At 37.9% G+C, this 18,733-nt stretch overlaps 1 protein-coding gene across 3 annotated transcripts; it reads left to right on the top strand.

Moving 5' to 3' along the window:
* The first annotated feature begins 83 nt into the window (after positions 1-83).
* On the top strand, positions 84-18,024 carry LOC119772987. Of its 3 annotated transcripts, none has more exons than XM_038269733.1 (21): positions 84-408; positions 2,473-2,721; positions 5,375-6,411; positions 6,530-6,604; positions 6,704-6,794; positions 9,455-9,606; positions 9,698-9,757; positions 9,844-9,977; positions 10,074-10,272; positions 11,641-11,783; positions 12,372-12,530; positions 12,722-12,857; positions 14,144-14,238; positions 14,335-14,522; positions 14,608-14,719; positions 14,795-14,971; positions 15,061-15,161; positions 15,822-15,869; positions 16,105-16,201; positions 17,107-17,266; positions 17,453-18,024. In XM_038269733.1, exons 2-21 carry the CDS (start codon positions 2,520-2,522, stop codon positions 17,594-17,596), a joined length of 3,510 nt encoding a protein of 1,169 aa, XP_038125661.1. In that variant the 5' UTR covers positions 84-408; positions 2,473-2,519; the 3' UTR covers positions 17,597-18,024. The 3 variants fall into 3 exon arrangements, with proteins under 3 accessions (XP_038125661.1, XP_038125673.1, XP_038125652.1); XM_038269724.1 differs by having other exon boundaries at positions 88-408; positions 14,605-14,719; XM_038269745.1 differs by lacking the exon at positions 16,105-16,201 and having other exon boundaries at positions 14,605-14,719; positions 17,453-17,601.
* The last annotated feature ends 709 nt before the right edge of the window (positions 18,025-18,733 follow it).

Below are 18,733 nucleotides of genomic sequence, written 5' to 3' on the forward strand. Positions count from 1 at the left end.
GTCAGTGCCAGTTTGACACGCCTTATACTTCAGCTTCAGAACAAACCGATTCTTTTTTTATTAAGGAGGATTATTTCAAAACAATAAATGTATGTAAACACGCGATGTAACAATATTAACGGTCCAAAACCCTCTGTTCTTTCCAACACCCATAACTAACTCAGCATAGAAGGTTTCCCCTTCGTTTCCCATAGCAACCAGACCGAGCTCGCGTTCTTCCAGGTCCAGACGGCATGCGCTGCAGTATGGGCTGCATTATTGATGATACCACAGAAACTTTAGCCGTCCCAGAACTTATAAGACAAAAGAGGAAGGGAGGGAACACTGTAGCAACTCTTGACAGCAGCAGGAGGTTGTTGATCCATCTAAGGTGATGTCACAGTGGCGAAGGAGCAGCTCATAACCACAGTGAGTTTACACCAACATCTGCAGAACAGAAACGTGGAAATATTTTTGGACACTCGAAAATAATAACTGTTTTGAGACAGATGTAATGTTGATAATTTAATTGTGCTTCCTATGTTTAAGAATCTACATTTAAAATCTGTCTTTGCTGAGTAATTTCTTTTTAATGCTTTCAATTATATAAAAGTAAACTATCTCACTGACAGATAAATGACAGTACAAGAAGTTAATTGGCATGTATTGTTAAATCTATTTATCAAATAAATCTATCTATCTATCTATCCATCAGTCTGTCTGTCTATCTATATATTTGTCTGTCTGGCTATATTGCTGTTAACCTAGTAAAGCAGCATTTCAGATACAGAGCACGGGAAAATGTATTGAAAAGCCTCTTAAGGTTAAAGGTAAACATATTCTTAACTCTGCCACCTAAATAATATTTTCCTCAACAATGCCATTTTCCAATCATATTCAAGTTCAGACCTACCAAATAAATTTTCAGTTTCTTATTTCAATTTAAAGAACTATAACACATAAAACAGAAATAATTAGCCCTTAATAAGGTCCTTTGATACCGGTAAAAAAGATATAGAGAGCATGTGTCCCAAACCCTCTAGCATAAACTAAATACCTCATATTCTGGACATTTAATCAATAAAAAAAAAATCTATTTATGTATGTTTTTGTTCATTTTTAAAACAATAATCAAACTGAGGGAATCAGGAAATGGATCCCTTTTGAATTTCTGGCTGATTAATCGGTGTTTCTCGAGAAATAACTTTTCTTTGGACCCACAGCGTTAAAAATAAACAAAGAAAGAAAAAGACAATGTGGCAGAATTTAACTGCATTAAGGATTTTGAAAAACTATAATATATGGTATAGTTCTGCTGAAAGTTTCTTCCTGTTAAAAGGGAGTTTTCCTCTCCACTGTCACTACAAGGATGCTTAGTGTGAGAGATTGCTTTGGAATCACTGAGTCGATGCAATCAACTGGTTTTACTTAGTTAGAAAAGTTTGAACCAATCTTACTGTATTATCTTTTTTCCCCATCCTTTATTGTCATTGCACTTTCACAAGTACAGAGCACAAAAACGTACTCTCTGCATTTAACCCATCTGCTTGGGGAGCAGTGGGCTGCCATTGGTCAGCGCCCAGGGAGCAGTGTGGGATTAAGGGTCTTGCTCAGGGACCCAGAGTTCTATGCCCTAACCACTAGGGTCAAACTCCTCTGAATTGGTTGAACTGTCTCTGTAAAGTGCCTTGAGATGACTTATGTTGTGAATTGGCTCTATATATATAAGCTGAATTGAACTGATTTCAATCAAATTTAGAAACAATCAAAGCAGTGTACACAGAGTTCTTATTTCAAAGACTCTAGTCTACAATATTGAGCTAAGGGTGAGTAATACTTTGGGTCAAGGATGTCTTCAATTAAATATAGCAGGAACAGAGTTTGACATTCAAACTGTCTGAGGTATGAAGACGAACCAGCAAAGACTCTGTTTCCTTTGACCAGGGGTCTAAAGGGATGTAGGGAAGAAAGAGGCTGTGGTGTTTAAGTGGGCTAATATACAGATTTATTGAATGATGTAAGAAAAGACCCACTGATCATCCCAGCTGCATCCACTGTAACCATAAAAGGTCTTCTTGTTGCATACAGTGTAGCTCTGAAACAATAAACTGACAGCTGGTAAGCTGTTGTCAATTTGTTTTGTTTTTTTTCATCAAGGCGAGGCCCTGTATTCACTGAGTCTCAATCTTTAGAGACATTTCATAATCTGGATGCCAGTCCATTGGACCAAGAATCCTTTAGTTAAAAAAAGTTTCATACATATATTTTAACGTTGGATCTTTCACACAATTTCTTTTTTCAACACACCAAATACTTCACATAAATTTCAAACAATAGCTTTGGATAGTTACGCTACACTTTGCTATAGGCATTCTGTTGAATAATTCATACCTTTAAGACATTATGATCCAATGTTGTCAGTTAACAACCTGTGTTGCTAAGGAATGAACAGGTGTTACATGGCCCTCTCCGTTTTTTCTGCTCCAAACACAGGTAAGAAGAAGCTGAGTCACATATATCTTCATCTGAGGGAAAATTCGATGGAGGAATCTGACGACTTAGATGAGGACGTCCAGGGAGAGGGCAAACCCACTGTGCTGTGGGAGAGGTGCATTCAGCAGAGCATTGTATTTGAGCTCAGTGAGGATGAAAGTCTCCACCTAAGTGATCTAGAGAGCTCCTTAGGTTTACATCTGTCCCAGGCAGAATCAACTGCCTCAGAAGCAAACATTCATCTCAGCGGTAAGTCAATTAGTAGCTTTCCTTGTCTCTACTTTGCTAATTAATTCAATGCAGCTGATATGATTAAAATCCTGTTGTAGCCAATTGTTCTATGATCCTTTATGTCAATTTAGTAGCATGTTGTTAAACAAAGTAATGCCTGTGACTTTCATGTTTTGTATAGAGATTTGAAGAAGACAAGAAGAACAAAATTGTTAAGTGAAAGAAAAATCATACATGTTATTTTGTTACAAAATACACATTTAAAAAGTGTGGTGTGGGATTTCGGAGTCCTTGTGTTAGTTCTTTGTAGAACCATCTTGAATTACTATACTAATTAGGGATGCACGATATAATCGGCCCCCTATCGGTATCGGCCTGTATCGGCCTTAAAATTGAATATCGGACATTGGCCACCCCACCGATATTTAACCCGATATTTGATCAGCTTCTGAGTTTCTAAAGTCTAAAAAAAGAATAAAAATACTACTTCTTCTTCTACCTCAAAAACTTCTTTTTTACAGACTTAAAAACTTCTAAAGACGAGGGAAAAAATATTGATACATTAAAATATCACAATATCTTCATATGCTGATATATTGCCATTTAAAAACACCATATCAATCTCTTTTACTAATGAAATATTGCTATATGTCATTGTTATGCTGCGAAATCCCCCGAAAATTCACTAAATTTTGCCATATCTTGATATGTTGATATATTGACGCTGTATCAATCTATTTTACTAACAAAATCTCACAAGAATTTGCAAAATATCACGAGAGTTTGTAACAGAACGATAAAATTTCACGAGGTTTTAAATAGTAAAATAGATCGATACCGTGTTTTAAAAAATCTATTTGATATCAGCATATGAAAATATATTTGAGTATTTTATTTTTCAAAGTGTCAGAAATGGATAACAAAACTGCTATTTTCAATGACTACTTATTTTTGTCCAGCTTTAACATCAGTATCGATATCGGTTATCGGCTACATGAGTTTTAAAATATCTGCATATCAGATATCGGCCAAAATCCCAATATCGTGCATCCCTAATACTAATAGTTACTTTTTTAAGTAATATTCCCAACAGCAGCCCTGAGTAGCCTAGGTCTCTGGATATTGTTGGGGTGTCGTTGCTGATACCCCTCTTCGACATTGATTGGCTGTAGGGGACAGCGGTTCTGAACCAACAGATAACACCAGACATTAAAGCATTCCTGCAATTCCAATATATGTTTTCACATTATCTATTGAAAAGCTTTAGATAATTTACAGCATGCCAAAATTAATAAAACTATATACATTTTTTATGACATGTTTGCCTCATTTAATGTCAGAACTAAGAATGGATGACCCAGTATTGAAGGCAGACAGACAGTGCGATTAATCAAAAGGCATTTATTTCAAAACTGATCCACAGAAGTAGGGCATCTATCACAGGAGCCTCTGCAGAAAGGAAACAAAGGTTAGTGACCATGTAAATCTGGCAGAGGAAGATTATGAACATGAGTCAATAACTTGGTTTAACAGTTCAGTCTGAGCCCAGAGAACAAGGTAGGATCCATCCAGTGGACTGCCAACAGGATTCTGTGGGCGCCGCCCAGTGTTTCCCAGTTGCTGCAGCCCTGGAAGACAGAGAACAAGCGTCCAGACCAGGTCCAGACAGAGGAAGAAGGGTAGGAAAATCCAGAGGACGAAGCCAAAGCCGGGGTCGAGGACATGCTCAGGATTCAGAATGAAGAGATCAGAAGTCCGAAGAGGTTCCAGAGGGAAATCCAGGACGGTCACAGGAAAAAGTTCCAAGTTTAGCAAACAGGCAGGAGTCCAAAAACAGGTCAGGCAAACAGATCAGAATGGGAACAGCCAGGCTCAGAGGTCCAAAGGTAAAACGGGTCCGGCGATCTAAACACAAGCAGATACGGTAGAACTCTCAACAAGGGCTCGGATAATCAGGCCCGCATGACTGCTTAGCAGGCTGGTTAAACAGAGGCATAACAGGTGGATCAGATGAACAGAAACAGAAACTGGAGGTGAAAAAGTCATCAGCGCCAACATCTTGACATTTACATTGTTTTATTATCTTTTGAGAAATGTCGGTTTTGCAGCGCAAAACTTCTTGGTTGAATTAAAATAATCTAAACTCTGGGCTTAAATTTAGCTCCATCCAACATCATCTAACTATCTGCATCCACAGCATTATGCTGCCACCACCTTGTTTACCGGGGGTAGCTGTGTTGAGAATAATTTATGCTGTTAATTTTTCTTAACACATAATAGTTGGCAGAAAAAAAAAGCTTTTTCTTCAGAACAGCTAATTTACAGAGAGATCAAATGAAGTTCACACAGCTTGGTATACTTTATGTATACTGTATATGTAATGTTACTTTCACTTAATGATTTTTATTCTGTCCTGCATTCTTTTATAATGGTGAATTTCAATATATACAATATAGCACACACTAAACATGGGGATGATTTTAAGCAGGATTAATATTTGTATAAATAATTAATAATTGTATAAATAATTAATAATTTTTGGCATGCCATTAATGTATAACGGCATTGTCTCTTTGAAGAGTTATATCCAATATTCAAATTTTGCTATTTTTTACACAATCCTGTTATTTTTAACTCTCTAAGTGTTTTGTTTTTTGTCTTGTTTTTACAGGGAGTGCAGACCTATCGGAATTGGATGAGTCCTCCTCAGAGAGCAGTGTTGCCCGTAGTAATAGTGTAAATGCTGTCAAAGACAAAAGTAAAAGCATTACAGCGAATGTTTCAGCCCAAAGACCTAACACCATGAATGATGAGTCATCATTCAAGCAGGCGTTTGAGGACCCTGGACAAAACACCAGTGATGAGGAGCAGGAGGATCTGCCTTATGACGATGGCCTTGGAAGCCCGTACTTTAACCAACCTTGTAGTTCTTTAGGAAACTTAGATAGAGGAAACGTGTTTAATCGAAATCCAAATACTCCTGAACTGCCTGAGAAAGAAGAGAAAACCAACACCAAATGGGACGAGGCTCCACCATGCCCTCTCTCTACAGACATCCCTCATTTGTTGTTGCGTCACTTTTCTAAAGAGGAAGACCTGCTCAGACCAGAGAGGCTTATTGAGACAGAGACTTTGCCAGAGGTGTCGCTGCTGGAAAGTGTGGACGAATCTGTTTTTAGCTCGACTCCAAAAACCAACAGATTATTAAATTCCAGCGGGGAAAGAGAAAACACCCAAGAAAGGAGGCATAATGCAACCACGAACGAAAGCCTGGATGAAGAACCTGAAAAGAAAACTGAGGATTTCTCTTTAGCTGAAACTGAAAAAAACACGTCCAGCTCTGGAAGTGTAAAACAGAGAATAGGTACCAGTGCAGATGAGACTGAGCAACACAAGACAAAAGAAGATGATCCGAATCAGAGAGTACCTCTCATTCGCACTAGATCCTTTACTGAGATGAAATATGGCCAGGGGCAAGTTCATTACCCTCTCCCTGATTTCTCCAAGGTGGCCCCGAAAGTAAAAATTCCCAAAGCTCCAAGTGGACCCGTGAGACCAGTTCTCCAAAGCCCAAACACCATTCACAGGGTCCAGTCTTCTCCGGGTATGTTAGAGTTGATCAGCAGAGTCCTGGAGGACTCAGTCCCCCCATATGTCTTCAAAGACAGTGAAAGCCAGACTCCGCCAGCAGTCGAGCATCACTTGAAGGTAGCACTCATCTTATTATGAATCGATACCTAAGGTTTCATATTTCTTTATTTCCTCAATAAAGGACACTATGATTATTGTGTAGAATATGAAACTATAATCGTTTTTATTTTTCTAGACAGAATATGGCAAATTATCGACCAGGTATGCAGAGTCAGAAAGCTTTGTGGACCAAATGAAACCAGAATCAAATGTTAGTAATAAGATCCTTAATAAATCACTGAGTAAAAAAAATCTGTGGAAATTATTACCCTTTGGTCCTAAATTATGAATCAATGATTTTGTTTTATAGAATCCTCCCTCCTCAGATGATCCGGGGAAAGAGCTGAAGTTTTCTGAAGAGACTAATTCCAACTACTTGGTTTCTCCCCCTACCTGGTCAGGTATGACAGCCTTAAGTCTGTCAGGTCTGGACCTCATACTAATGCTCTGGGCCTACAGGGATTAAAATTACAGATTTAACACATTTTCTGTCTTCCAATAAACATATCAAGATATAAAACAAAACTTAATTCTAGATTAAGATTTCCAGAAATTCCCTATTGTTTGACAATAAGGAACTTTCTATTCTATTCTATTTACAGCAAAAAAACCTGGTGCTTCTGATGCCAAATAGAGGAATATTGATCCTCATTATCATTTTAATTTGACTTTATTTTAAAATGCACAAGCCACAAGGCTATAGCTGATCGGTGATTGATTGTTATTATCTTTATAATTAACACAATGTTATTTTTATTTAAATAAACCTGATGCCTGTAAGAGCTTAGAACTAAATCATCCAATTGATAACAAACTTACGGAGTCCTTAAAGGGACATGGAGGGAAAAAAAAGAACTTTTGCGAGATCCTGCAATAGTTTTGCAGGATCTCGCAAAAGTTTATTTTTTCCCTCCAGGATTGCATACTGACCTTGTCTCTCTTCATTCATGTAATGTTGTGTTTTGGGACTTCTCTAGAAATGAAGAACCTCTCCAAATCATCCTCCATGGTTGTAGCTGACACATGGGCGTATTATCCTCCCATAGCAGTACACTTTGCACCTCCACTGTTGTGTGTCTGTTTTACTTCCAGTTCACTGACATGGCAAAACGTTTTGCGAGATCTTGCAAAAGTATTGCGGGATCTCGCAAAAGCTTAGTTTTTGCGAGATCTCGCAAAAGTATTTTGGGATCTCGCAAAAGTTAATTTTTTCCTCCATGTCCCTTTAGGGCCGCGGTTCTCAAAGTGTGTGGCGCGACCCACTGGTGGGGAATTGAGACGTGACAGGTGGGGCGCGCCAAGTTCCGGTGTGTGTGTGTGTGTGTTGTGTGACTATAAATGTAGAACGTGTGAGAGCAAACTGTCCTTATAGCTGTATGTTGCCGCTTTTTAGACCAATCAAACCCACAAAGTAATCATTACTAGCCTACATGCAGTCTAATTAAAAGAACATTAGATATGAGAAAAATTTCACCTGGAACTGAAGTGCCAAAATAATGATTGACGTGACGTCGGCATATTATTTGTAACAGAATAAACTTTCGCGCCCCAGTGTTGCCAACTCAGCGACTTTGTCGCTATATTTCAGACCCCTCCAGCGACTCTTTTTCAAAAAAACAAATCTAGCGCCTTTTGGAGACTCTTACGTGAAAGCACGTATCGTTCCTTTTCTTGTCCTCCAGCGGCAGGTGCTGCCGTGGGGCGCCTCCTCCGTCCCAACCCCGTTCTCCCCCGCTATTGCAGGAGTCCCTCTCAGCGCTGCAGTCAGAGCAGAGACACAGCATGTTTAACTTTAGCGTCCAGACTGCAAATAAAGCGCACATGCGCCGGGATTGACGGCGCAGGTTGATCATAAATAACTGAATTTGAAATATTTTATTTTAAATAAATAACGGAGTTTGATTCACACAGCCACATGTTCATGTTTCTGGTTAGGAGTGGAGAGCGAGTATCCACTCATCGGGCAGAGAGCTGTGTGCATTCTTCTTCCCTTTGCCACATCATATCTCTGTGAGATGGGCTTTTCAGCTGTTGCTTCAATGAAAACAAAATACAGATCTCAGCTGAACATTGAGCATGACTTGACAGTGGCAGTATCAAGCCTGCAACCCCGTTTTGAGAAACTGCAATGCAAAACAGGCTCATTGCAGCCACTAATGCAGGGATAAATAGACCTGTCTTGCCAGATGGATTTCACTTCTTTTCTTTTATTAACAGATTGCAGAGTGCCACTTTAATTTTTTCTATCTTTGAGCTTGATACAAATTTTGACACAGCTGCATTTTTATTTTCTTTATTTTTGAGCTTGCTGTTATTTGATGTAGATAGTTTGTATTTAGATACTACTTGTTACTTCAATAAAATTGGAACATTTTAAGATTGTTGAATATTTCATTAGCATTGTGTTGGGGCGATGGGGACAGGCGGGGCTTGAAAATTCCCCCTTGTCCAAAGTGGGGAATGACAGAAAAAGTTTGAGAACCACTGCTTTAGGGGCTCCCTACAAACTTGATTAAATGGAAGTGAATGGAAATCCTATTAGGAAGAATGTAATAATCTGCAAACACTTTATCGGCATCCAAACCCTAAGATAACCTCATATTGTGATAAAGCTGGATATTTTACATGCCTAATTATAACCCAGGCGGGTTTTCAACTTCTCCAAAGCTGCATTGCTGACTTGTCAGCTGTAAGCGCTGCTCTTTACCATGTTTATAAAGTTCTGTAGCAAACCTTCCCTATACAGCTGGATTTATAATGATTGGGTGACTTCTGAATGTATTCAGTAAAGGTGGATTTTATTAAGGCTATAAAAGGGGAAATGGGACCGAATATAAATACACACCAAACTCTTAGATTAAGAATTTTATATGTGAAACCTTTTCCAAATGATGTATCATAGCTCTATGCTCCGCATTTCTGTCACACAAAACCAAAATAAAACACATAGAGATTTTTGTTTGGAATATTATGCAATGTTAAATGTTTTTGCAAGACACTGCAGATGCTATTTATTACGTTTTATGGGCGTGTATCAATTCAGTGTTGGTGTTTTTTGCAGAAAATCTTGTTGAGAAAAGGCTTGAATCAATGCAGCCCCCAGTAGCCATGGAAGCAAACAGAGTTTTATCAAACCCAACTGAGGATGTTCTTAGTGATGGTGAGAGGATGACCGCTGAGCTGAAAGATATAATTGTCCAGTTCATGCAGAAGGTACGGGAAGTTTAAATGTGATGCATGCTTATTTTCAACAGCACCAAAGTAAAAAAAAAAAAAAAACATTTAACAAGGCTCTTATTTTCAGGTTGAAGAATTTAAATGTAATGTTACCAACATGGCTGTAAGCACAGCTGAGCAACAAATGGTACGGACTGTTTGAATACTTGGAAGCATTTTTTTATTTTGGTATGTTTTCATATTTTCAAATAATCAAAAGCTGTCCATTATCAGATGCTGAGGAGCATGATGGAGGCTCAGGATGAGCTTGAGAGGAAATACATCAGTAAGAAGGACGAGCACAGAGCTCTGGAGATGCAGAACTATATGGGTCTGTCTAGAAACACCGGCACCTTTGACCCCGACAGGTTTAGTAGATCTTATCGTTGCAGCTGATGGATATCGGTCAGATTAATGCCTGCGTGTTCTGAACATTTTCTATGCATTTGTTGTTTTGTGTGCAGACTAGTGGAGGGAGACATATTCAGGATAGGGATGCACCTTGAGGATATTAAAGAAGTCATTGACAGAAACACGTATAAACAGATTTCTCCACCCCACTCGTCCTCCACTCCCACATCCATCAGAGCCTCACCCCCCCCAAAGATCGATTCGCTTTGCTTTCACAAAAGGTCCCCTCCACCTGCACCTTCCCTTTATGAGGTAAAAAAAAAAATCACTCACACATTGCTCTTTAAAATGCTTGATTTATTAATTGTTTTTTTGCAATCAGAACACCGGCTGCTGCATGCATGATAACGCTGATTTTAATAAATGATTTTAAACTGAATTTATTCAGATCAATACAGCTGCTGCACATTCTTCTGTATGCAAGACACACAGTGCCTAAAATAAGCCCCCCGTACCACTGACTATAACTCACAGCTATTTAAAAATCATTGTCAGGCGAATTCTATAAGAGGTTTCCCAGTACAGAATAGTACCTGCTCCATTTGCACCATATTAAAGTGGTGGAACAAGGCTACCATTTTGACGTCACATTTATAGGTCTTTTTCTTGGTTCTAATAGTTTTCTAATTAATTTGCTTCCACTTAAACACCTGCAGAAAACACATCACAAAAAAGTTGCTTTTCTGCTTTGCCAAATTTATATTTTGCTCTGAAAATTGTAAAATCGAAGATATGTTGTTTAAGCTGAGAACGATGTCAATCATTACATGCAGAGTTGGGTAGAGTACCTTAAAACACATTACTTAAGTAAGAGTAACGCTACCTGATCATATTTTTACTCAAGTTAAAGAAATATGACTCAAGAGAGTTAAAGACTATTTGGTAAAAAGGCAATGTAATCACTCATGAACTAAACTACATGAGGAAAACAATTAATTTAATATTTAAAAAAAATATATAAAGTTACAGAACATTTTTAAGTTAAATATTCTAAATTAAGTATATGCAAATTCAAATATTTCTTAAAATTAGATAAGCAAATAATTATAATAATTACACAATAACATTTTATAGAAGGAACCCTTCAAAATATGTTATTTGAGTTATAAGTATAACAAAATCAACATTTACAGTATGTGACATAGGGTGACAGTATGCTGTAAAAACATGATTTTCTTACATTACACTGTAACTTATAACAAAAAAAAATTAAGCTTTGAGCAAAAAGCAGAAGGTGTGTATCAACAATTTTATTTTCATAAGGTGAAGTTACAAGAGTAGACTGAATTTTTACTCAAGTAAAAGTAGTGATTCTTTAATATATATGTACAGTATAGTAAATATATATTTCTTCTAAAAGTACATTTTTCCTTCAAAAAATACATTATTTTCAAAAATTTACTCAAATAAATATTTATTTTGGCATAAATACATTACAGCAAGAGTTTTTGTTGTAAAGCTGTTCTCCTGTAGAAGATCTTTCTATAGTTATTGAATGCGCCAGCTGGAATTAAAGGATCTAGAACCAGAAATCCTGCCACTTTCTGGTCAATTTCAGTAAGACAGGGATGTTTTGATTAGTTTTTGAAATAAAGTATGTAACTCGATTTCATATTGCAGGGAAAAAGTTTTTTGACTAGTTTTAAAGAGGAGGCACATAAAGGGGAAGATGAAGGAGAAGTCGATGACCTCAGTGAAGTCCAAGAACTGGGAACAATGGAACTTAAAAAGGAAATTGTGGACGAAACGTTGGACAATTCACAGTATGAACAACTCATCTTTTCCTCTGCTTATAATAGGAATGTATATTTTAAACTTAAACATGACTTACCAAGTTATTTCAGCATTTTTTTTTTTGTGATCAAGTAAATGTTCTGGGTTTAAACCCAAACATTATGTATAGAATGTTTGAATATTTTATTCTATTTTATTAACCTAAAAGCTGTAGTTTAGCAAACATTCATTTATTATTTTTAAATAATTTTGTAAGAGTTATAGCTGTTTTTATTTTTATTATAAAATTCTTACTGTTGTGTTTTAGGTAGACAATTTTAAGATCTGTTCAGGGACAACGGATGAAAAATAGCCTTTCGGCTAATTCTGGTACATTTGCAGGAATGCTTGCCTGTCAAATTAATAAATAAATCTAAATCTAAAAAAGAAAGAGTAAAAAGATAATGATTTTGATGCCCTGAGTTGTGTTTTAAGGTGTCTTTGTGCTGTAATAAAAGGCACGTTCCCTCCTGCAGATCGGGTTTCAGGTGCAGTGTTGGTTTCGGGTTCCTCTGCGGGGGGAGAACAGATAGTTTGGGTCTGTGTGTGACCAGGTTGTCTTCTCTGTCCTGCTTTAGCGAGCTGACAGGCTCAGAGAAGGGACTGCTCTCTCAGACAGCAGAAGATGAGCAGGAGACATCCTCAGGTTTGTCAGACGGGACAGACCACAGGGAGTTTTTAGCTTCCCTCAGTGGAACCAGGTCGCCATCAAACTGGAGGCAGTGGACTACTGACAGGTACTGTACCCTCACTGCTAAATGTGGCCAGTTAGTCTATTCCTGTATAAGGCAGCGCATCTTAGTGTTTATTAGGATGGCTTCGATTTCTGCATCTAATCTGCTGCGATTCACATGTATTAATGAGTCAGTAATAAACACTCTGCTCTCTCCCAACTGTTTGTTTTTAAATGTGTAACTTGTTGCTTCAGCGTTGTCCTGAATACCAGCAGCGAATGTGAGCTGGGTGATGGTGTGAGTCTGGCGGTGGAGGTCTCCTGTTCTCATCCTCCCAGAGACAACCACAGCACCCCAGAGCCTGTAGCTAACACCTCATGTTTATCACAGGTCGGTTCTACATACATATTGAGCCTTTCTTCTGATTTTATCCGATTTTCATGAACAGGGCTGGTCAGAACATTAATTATACTCATCACTGGCATTAATGACTTATTGATTTAGATATTTGGAAGATTAATTGAACTGTTTTTATTCAGAAACTAGTTATAAAGAAACAACTTAAAGGTTTTTAAGTCAAAAATAGGCATGATTGTGTTTTGTGGATTTTCTCTAAACCTTATCTTGGTAAATATTTACTGCAGAGAACCCCTAAGTGTTTTGCAACCATCAACAAGTTTGTAGCCTCATTCTGCTGTTATTTATATTTGGCTGCTACAGGCTTAGCTTATGGTTGAGGTAATTCTAGAAGACAAATAAGTCAGCTTTATCCATCCTAAAACTATTTTTTATGTGTTTCGACCAACACCTCTTTGAACACTGTTGTGGCCAAACTTTAACTGTGTACTTTCAATTCAATTCAATTCAGTTTATTTATATAGCGCCAATTCCCAACACAAGTAATCGTAAGGCACTTTACAGTTCAACCAGATCATACAGTCAAATTGATTCAAAGTTTTCTATTTAAGGAAAACCAGTTGATTGCATCGACTCATTGACTCAAATGCAATCCTTCACACTAAGCATGCTTGTTGCAACAGTGGAGAGGAAAAACTCCCTTTTAACAGAAAGAAACCTCAAGGCTCAGTTTGAGCGGCCATCTGCTGAGGCCGACTGGGGTTCAAGGAGACAGAAGCAGAGATACAAAAAGCATCTGTAAAAGGTGGCCCCGTCCAGGAAACACACAGCCGGGCAGACGAGCTCCGAGCCAGCTCCCATGTCAGAGAATGAAGAGAGCACATCCAGCCAGTCACAGTCAGAGAAACAGGACTACACTGGAAAACAGGCCGATCTCCAGCATCTATAAACAAGGGTGTTGATGGAAGCAGCACAGCTGATATTTCTCTCCAGGATGGTGTCACAGCCAAACAGGAACAGACGAGGCAAAGCTACAATGAGAAAAAGCAGAGAGAGCAGAACGTTACAGATCAGTACAGAGTAATTCAATTTAAGGTTAAGTTGAATGCATGGGCAGGTTATTATTCCATCACAGGTTCAATGACATCAAAGTACTTGAAACTCTATGATAAAAATAGTCCAATCTCAACCTTGAATAAAAGGAAATTCTAATTTATCGTGCAAACTCAAATTTAATATTCCACTCATTCTGATATGAGTGTTAGAAACTTCTGAATGAGGTATATGGTGCATGAATTGTTTTGTTTTTTGAGTTACAGAGGATTGTGTGTCCAGAGACAGATAGTGGGTTTGGAAGCTCCTGTCTGCACCAGTCGGCCACTGAAGCTTTTCAATCAAATGCTCTCACAGGAAGGTCAAGAAAACCATTTCAGGATTTTTATGGTTCTGCAGCCTTTCTCCACACATGACAAGGAACACTTACTTTCCAAAACTGTCTTTTTATCTGTAGCGTTCGCTTCAACTGTGAAGCTCTAAGTAACTCAGACAGTGAGGCTTCCTCCTCCAATCTGGAGACAGCTATCCATGCGGTCGGTGAGGCTGCCCACCCATCTATCCAAACAAAGTACTGTGAAGCAGCAGCTGCAGTGGAGCTGTGGGTGGAGTGCACCACCAAGGAGCCATCAGTCAGGCTGCAGGGTGAGTAAAGCCCTTCTCATTTTTTACATCATCTTTCCCTATCAGTATTGCATAATTTATTTCTCCATTGCTCTTCCCCCAGAAGCTGACCAAACACATCCTGCACTTCCCTGGGACTACATATCAGAGCCAACCCTCAGCAGCTCCATGGGTGCTATGGACAATCACAGCCCACTGAACTCCTGTTCTTGTAACAGGTCAGTTTGCATGGAGCTGATCCTATTCACTGACATAAAGAGAGATGTAATTGTTCTGTTCCTGTGTGTTTCCAGCGAGGCCATCCTAGCCTTGCAGACAGAGGTATCGAAGTTAAAGAGGGACCTAGAGCAGGGGTTAGTCCAGCTCCCCCACCTCACACAGAGGATGGACTGTCTTATTTCAAAGTACAGACAAGAGGATTTAGAGCACAGGTCTAAAATCCAAACTGACCAAACATCAGCTTCAAAAAGGTGAGTCCTAAATCTTCACATGATTACGTCTACTGCAGCTCCTGTACAGAGGGTCTGTTTGTTTCTCTGATTGAATCTCTTACTCATAGTTTAAGGAAGTCATGCAGCAGAAGCAGGAGCGACCTCACATCCAGTCTATTTAGGATGAAAGACTCGATTTCCTCAGACAAGGAATTAAGAAAAACCAGAGGTAAGTAGTCTAACAGCATCCTACATTTCTTTTTTTTTTTTTCTGAAAGATTACTTTAAAAACAAGTGGGTAGCATTACTGCCTTCCGGGTTCGATTTCCAGCCCGGGGTCTTTCTGCATGAAGTTTGCATGTTCTCCCTGAGCATGCGTGGGTTCTCTCCGGGTAATCCGGCTTCCTCCCAAAGTCCAAAAACATGACTGTTTGTTTAATTGGCTTCTCTAAATTCTCCTTAGGTGTGAGTGTGTGCGTGAATAGTTGTTTGTCCTGTTTGTCTCTATGTTGCCCTGCGATGAACTGGTGACCTTTCCAGGACGGACCCCGTCTCTAGCCCTTAGACAGCTGGAGATAGGAACCAGCACCCCTCGCAACCCCTCTTTGGATAAGCATGACGGCAAATGGATGGATATTAATGTTTATAATGACTGTTTATAAGCACAGACGGGGTCAGAGGAAGCTCTTCTAAGATCATTACGCAATTCCCAGATTCACCCCTAAATAGTGTATTTGTAACGCATGAGCTTCAAGATAAACTTCAGTACACAAAACTATCAAACAGAAGTCAAGGCCAATTTTACTGCAGAGACACTTTCTTTTTCTTACTTTTTGCTTCATTATTTTGTCCAAAAGATTAAACTTACAATGATGCTCTTGTGATGCAGCTACTGTGGGAACCTTCAATGAGCAACATTTGAATCAAAGGCCACAAGGTGAGCATGTTTAGATTTTATATCAATAATTTGGTTAAATAATTTCCGTCTGTTCTATGTAATTTATAAGTTATAAAAAAAAAAGACTAAACAAACATATAAAAAAAAAAACATAAGAAGTTTATTAACAGGATCAAAACATGTTAATGAAGGATTGTTATATCATTATGTACATGTACACTTCTCTCATTTATTAGTAACCTATGATACACCCTTCTATTTCTTTTCTTGTCAGCCATTAAAGATTTTAATTTCAAGGAGAGGTTGTATCCCTCTCTCCAGAAACCCCTCCTCCAGGTTAACTATGGCTCCTCCTGCAGCCTGCCAGCCAGGTAAACATTGCGCCTAAACATTCAAACTCGTACCAGAAACAGTCACTATAACCAGCTGTAGGAACAGCATTAAACAGGAAATTTTATTGTAATACATTTTAATAAGCCTAAATTTGATTTTAAAGGCCTGAATTCCCCACACTAACTAACTACTATGAGAAAAAGTTAATGGTTAAAGCTTACTAAATTGTTTATATTCTACACAAAGTTTTATATATTTTTTACAGCTTATCTTTCGTTTTCTTCTGATCAAATTTTGATTTAAAAAAGTTTTATTTTATTGAGAGAACCCAAATGTAAACAAACACAAAAATCGTTAAACTGAGTCTTGTTTATGTGAAAGAACTGACAATCCATTTTCTTTATGTTTTAACTTTGAGTAAATCACACGTTTAACAGACAGTAGCTGTTTTTAAAAGGGGACAATAGGGTGACCACCCAGGGTGGCATCTTAAAAGGGTTTGAATTAAAGAAGGGAATAAACCTGGGACTCAGACCCAAACAGGGTTTCCGTCGCTTATTTAAAAATCTGAAAGTAAGAACATATGGCGATCCAACAGAACAGGTAAAAGAAACTGACGTTTTCATCTGGTTTGAGATATCCATTCTGCAAAATTTTTATTTGACGTGTAAGTTGTTGGTTAAAAGGAATCTAGACTGCATTTAATCATCCCTATTTCAAAATCTAGCAAGATGATATTTAAAACTGAGAAAATAAAGGTTTGGAGAATCATTAATTTAGTTGAGGGCTAAATCAAATAAAAAATTTTCTACTCACATCTTCATACCCATAACTGCCAATATTTTTTTCTTTTTAGAAATGTGGGTCTGAAATGTTTTTTAAATTTCATATGAAAGAAATTTTAATAACCATAATAATCTCTCATCTCTATCTTATAATGCAGCTATAAAGTCAGAGAGCTTCACCTGCAGTCCACATCCTTTCACAGAAAACACTCCACCCAGTCGGACACTGCACTCTTGCCCAGCAACGTGTATTTTCAGCAGACACTCTCTGCATCCTCTGCTCCTGTCAGGGATTCCTACAGACGCAGAGCCAAAAAGGCCAGAAGCTCAGTCTTTGCTGCTCAATGTCAGCATAACAGATATATATATATATATATATATATATATATATATATATATATATATATATATATATATATATATATATATATATATATATATATATATATATATATATATATATATATATTATGAACCTTACCTAAGAGATTCTATTTTTTTCAGGAGGAGGACATAAACAGGACTCTTGACCAGGCTATTGAGGTTGCCCGCATCATGAAAAGGACCACAGATCATATGGCCAGAAGACTTTCTGCTGACTTGGCCAAGGCAAAGCTGCACAAGAAGCTTCCCAACATGTACCAATAGGGGGCAGAAAACACCAACCTTTCGAATTATCATCCATTTCTACATCCTCATTAGACACCACTGTCAAGAGGGCTACATTTGAGTTATTAAGTGGTGCATCATGTGTTTCGGTCTTTGTTCAGTTAATGACCTGGTATATCAATGACTAAGTTCATGTTTATGAATGTTCATGTTTCATTAGTTTGAGTTGGTTCCAGGTTCTTAATCATTAGCTGTTCAGAAACAATATAACATTGATGTTCTAACAACCTTTCTCACGAAGGAATGCATCATTGATGTTTGATTATTTGGTGCCATAAGCTATGATATCAGTTTTGGGCAAACTAAAGGCTGCAGATGCTGGTGAAGATTCACAGTCATCCAGGTCACAGTCATTCAAAAAAAAGTAAAAAAAAAAAAACAATCCACTGGACTTTGTTTCCAAATTTGAAGACGCTTCTCTTCCCATCCAGGAAGCGTTTTCAATTCAAAATGTCAGAAATAGTGTTGAGTTCGAGGTTTTATAGGGTGGACTACAACAAAGCCTTGTATTAGCTTAGAAAACATACAAATAGAACCGGACGAGCAGGTCCACCCCTTTGGAATGGGGGTCGTTTGGTTTCTTTGCTAGACTGTAATACCCAAAATCTGTCAATGTCGCTTTAACGACCCCCCTTTCAAAGACACAGACAGGTTAGAGACATAGACCCCTGATAGACAGCTGTTAAAATACTTACTTGCAGCTGTATCCTACGAATAAATAGTTATAAAATCATATATTGCGATTTCTGGATTTTTTTTAGGTTATGTCTCTCACTTTGGACATTAAACTAAAACTAGAAAAAGCTGTTTCGGAGAAACAGCAAAGTGGGAATGCTTTTTTTGCTGAATGAAAAGAGAAAAATTAGCTAAAGAAACTGAAAGAAGGAAAAGAAGCACAAATTAGCTGAGGAACATATGAAAATGTGATAGGAAGTAACCAGAAACTTCAAACAACAGAAAAAAGTGGAATCATCTGAAGATTTTGTAGGGTAGAATCATTTGGCAGAATAATGGCAGAAACACCCTCATCTTAAAAGAAAAACATTTAGTTAAAGTTGATTAACCAGAAGAAAAAGTCTAAAAGTATCTGTTTACCTGGAAGTTGACAGAAGCAAA

This window comes from Cyprinodon tularosa, unplaced genomic scaffold, assembly GCF_016077235.1.
Source record: "Cyprinodon tularosa strain WSP-4 unplaced genomic scaffold, ASM1607723v1 ctg12, whole genome shotgun sequence".
NCBI classification, from domain to species: Eukaryota; Metazoa; Chordata; class Actinopteri; order Cyprinodontiformes; family Cyprinodontidae; genus Cyprinodon; species Cyprinodon tularosa.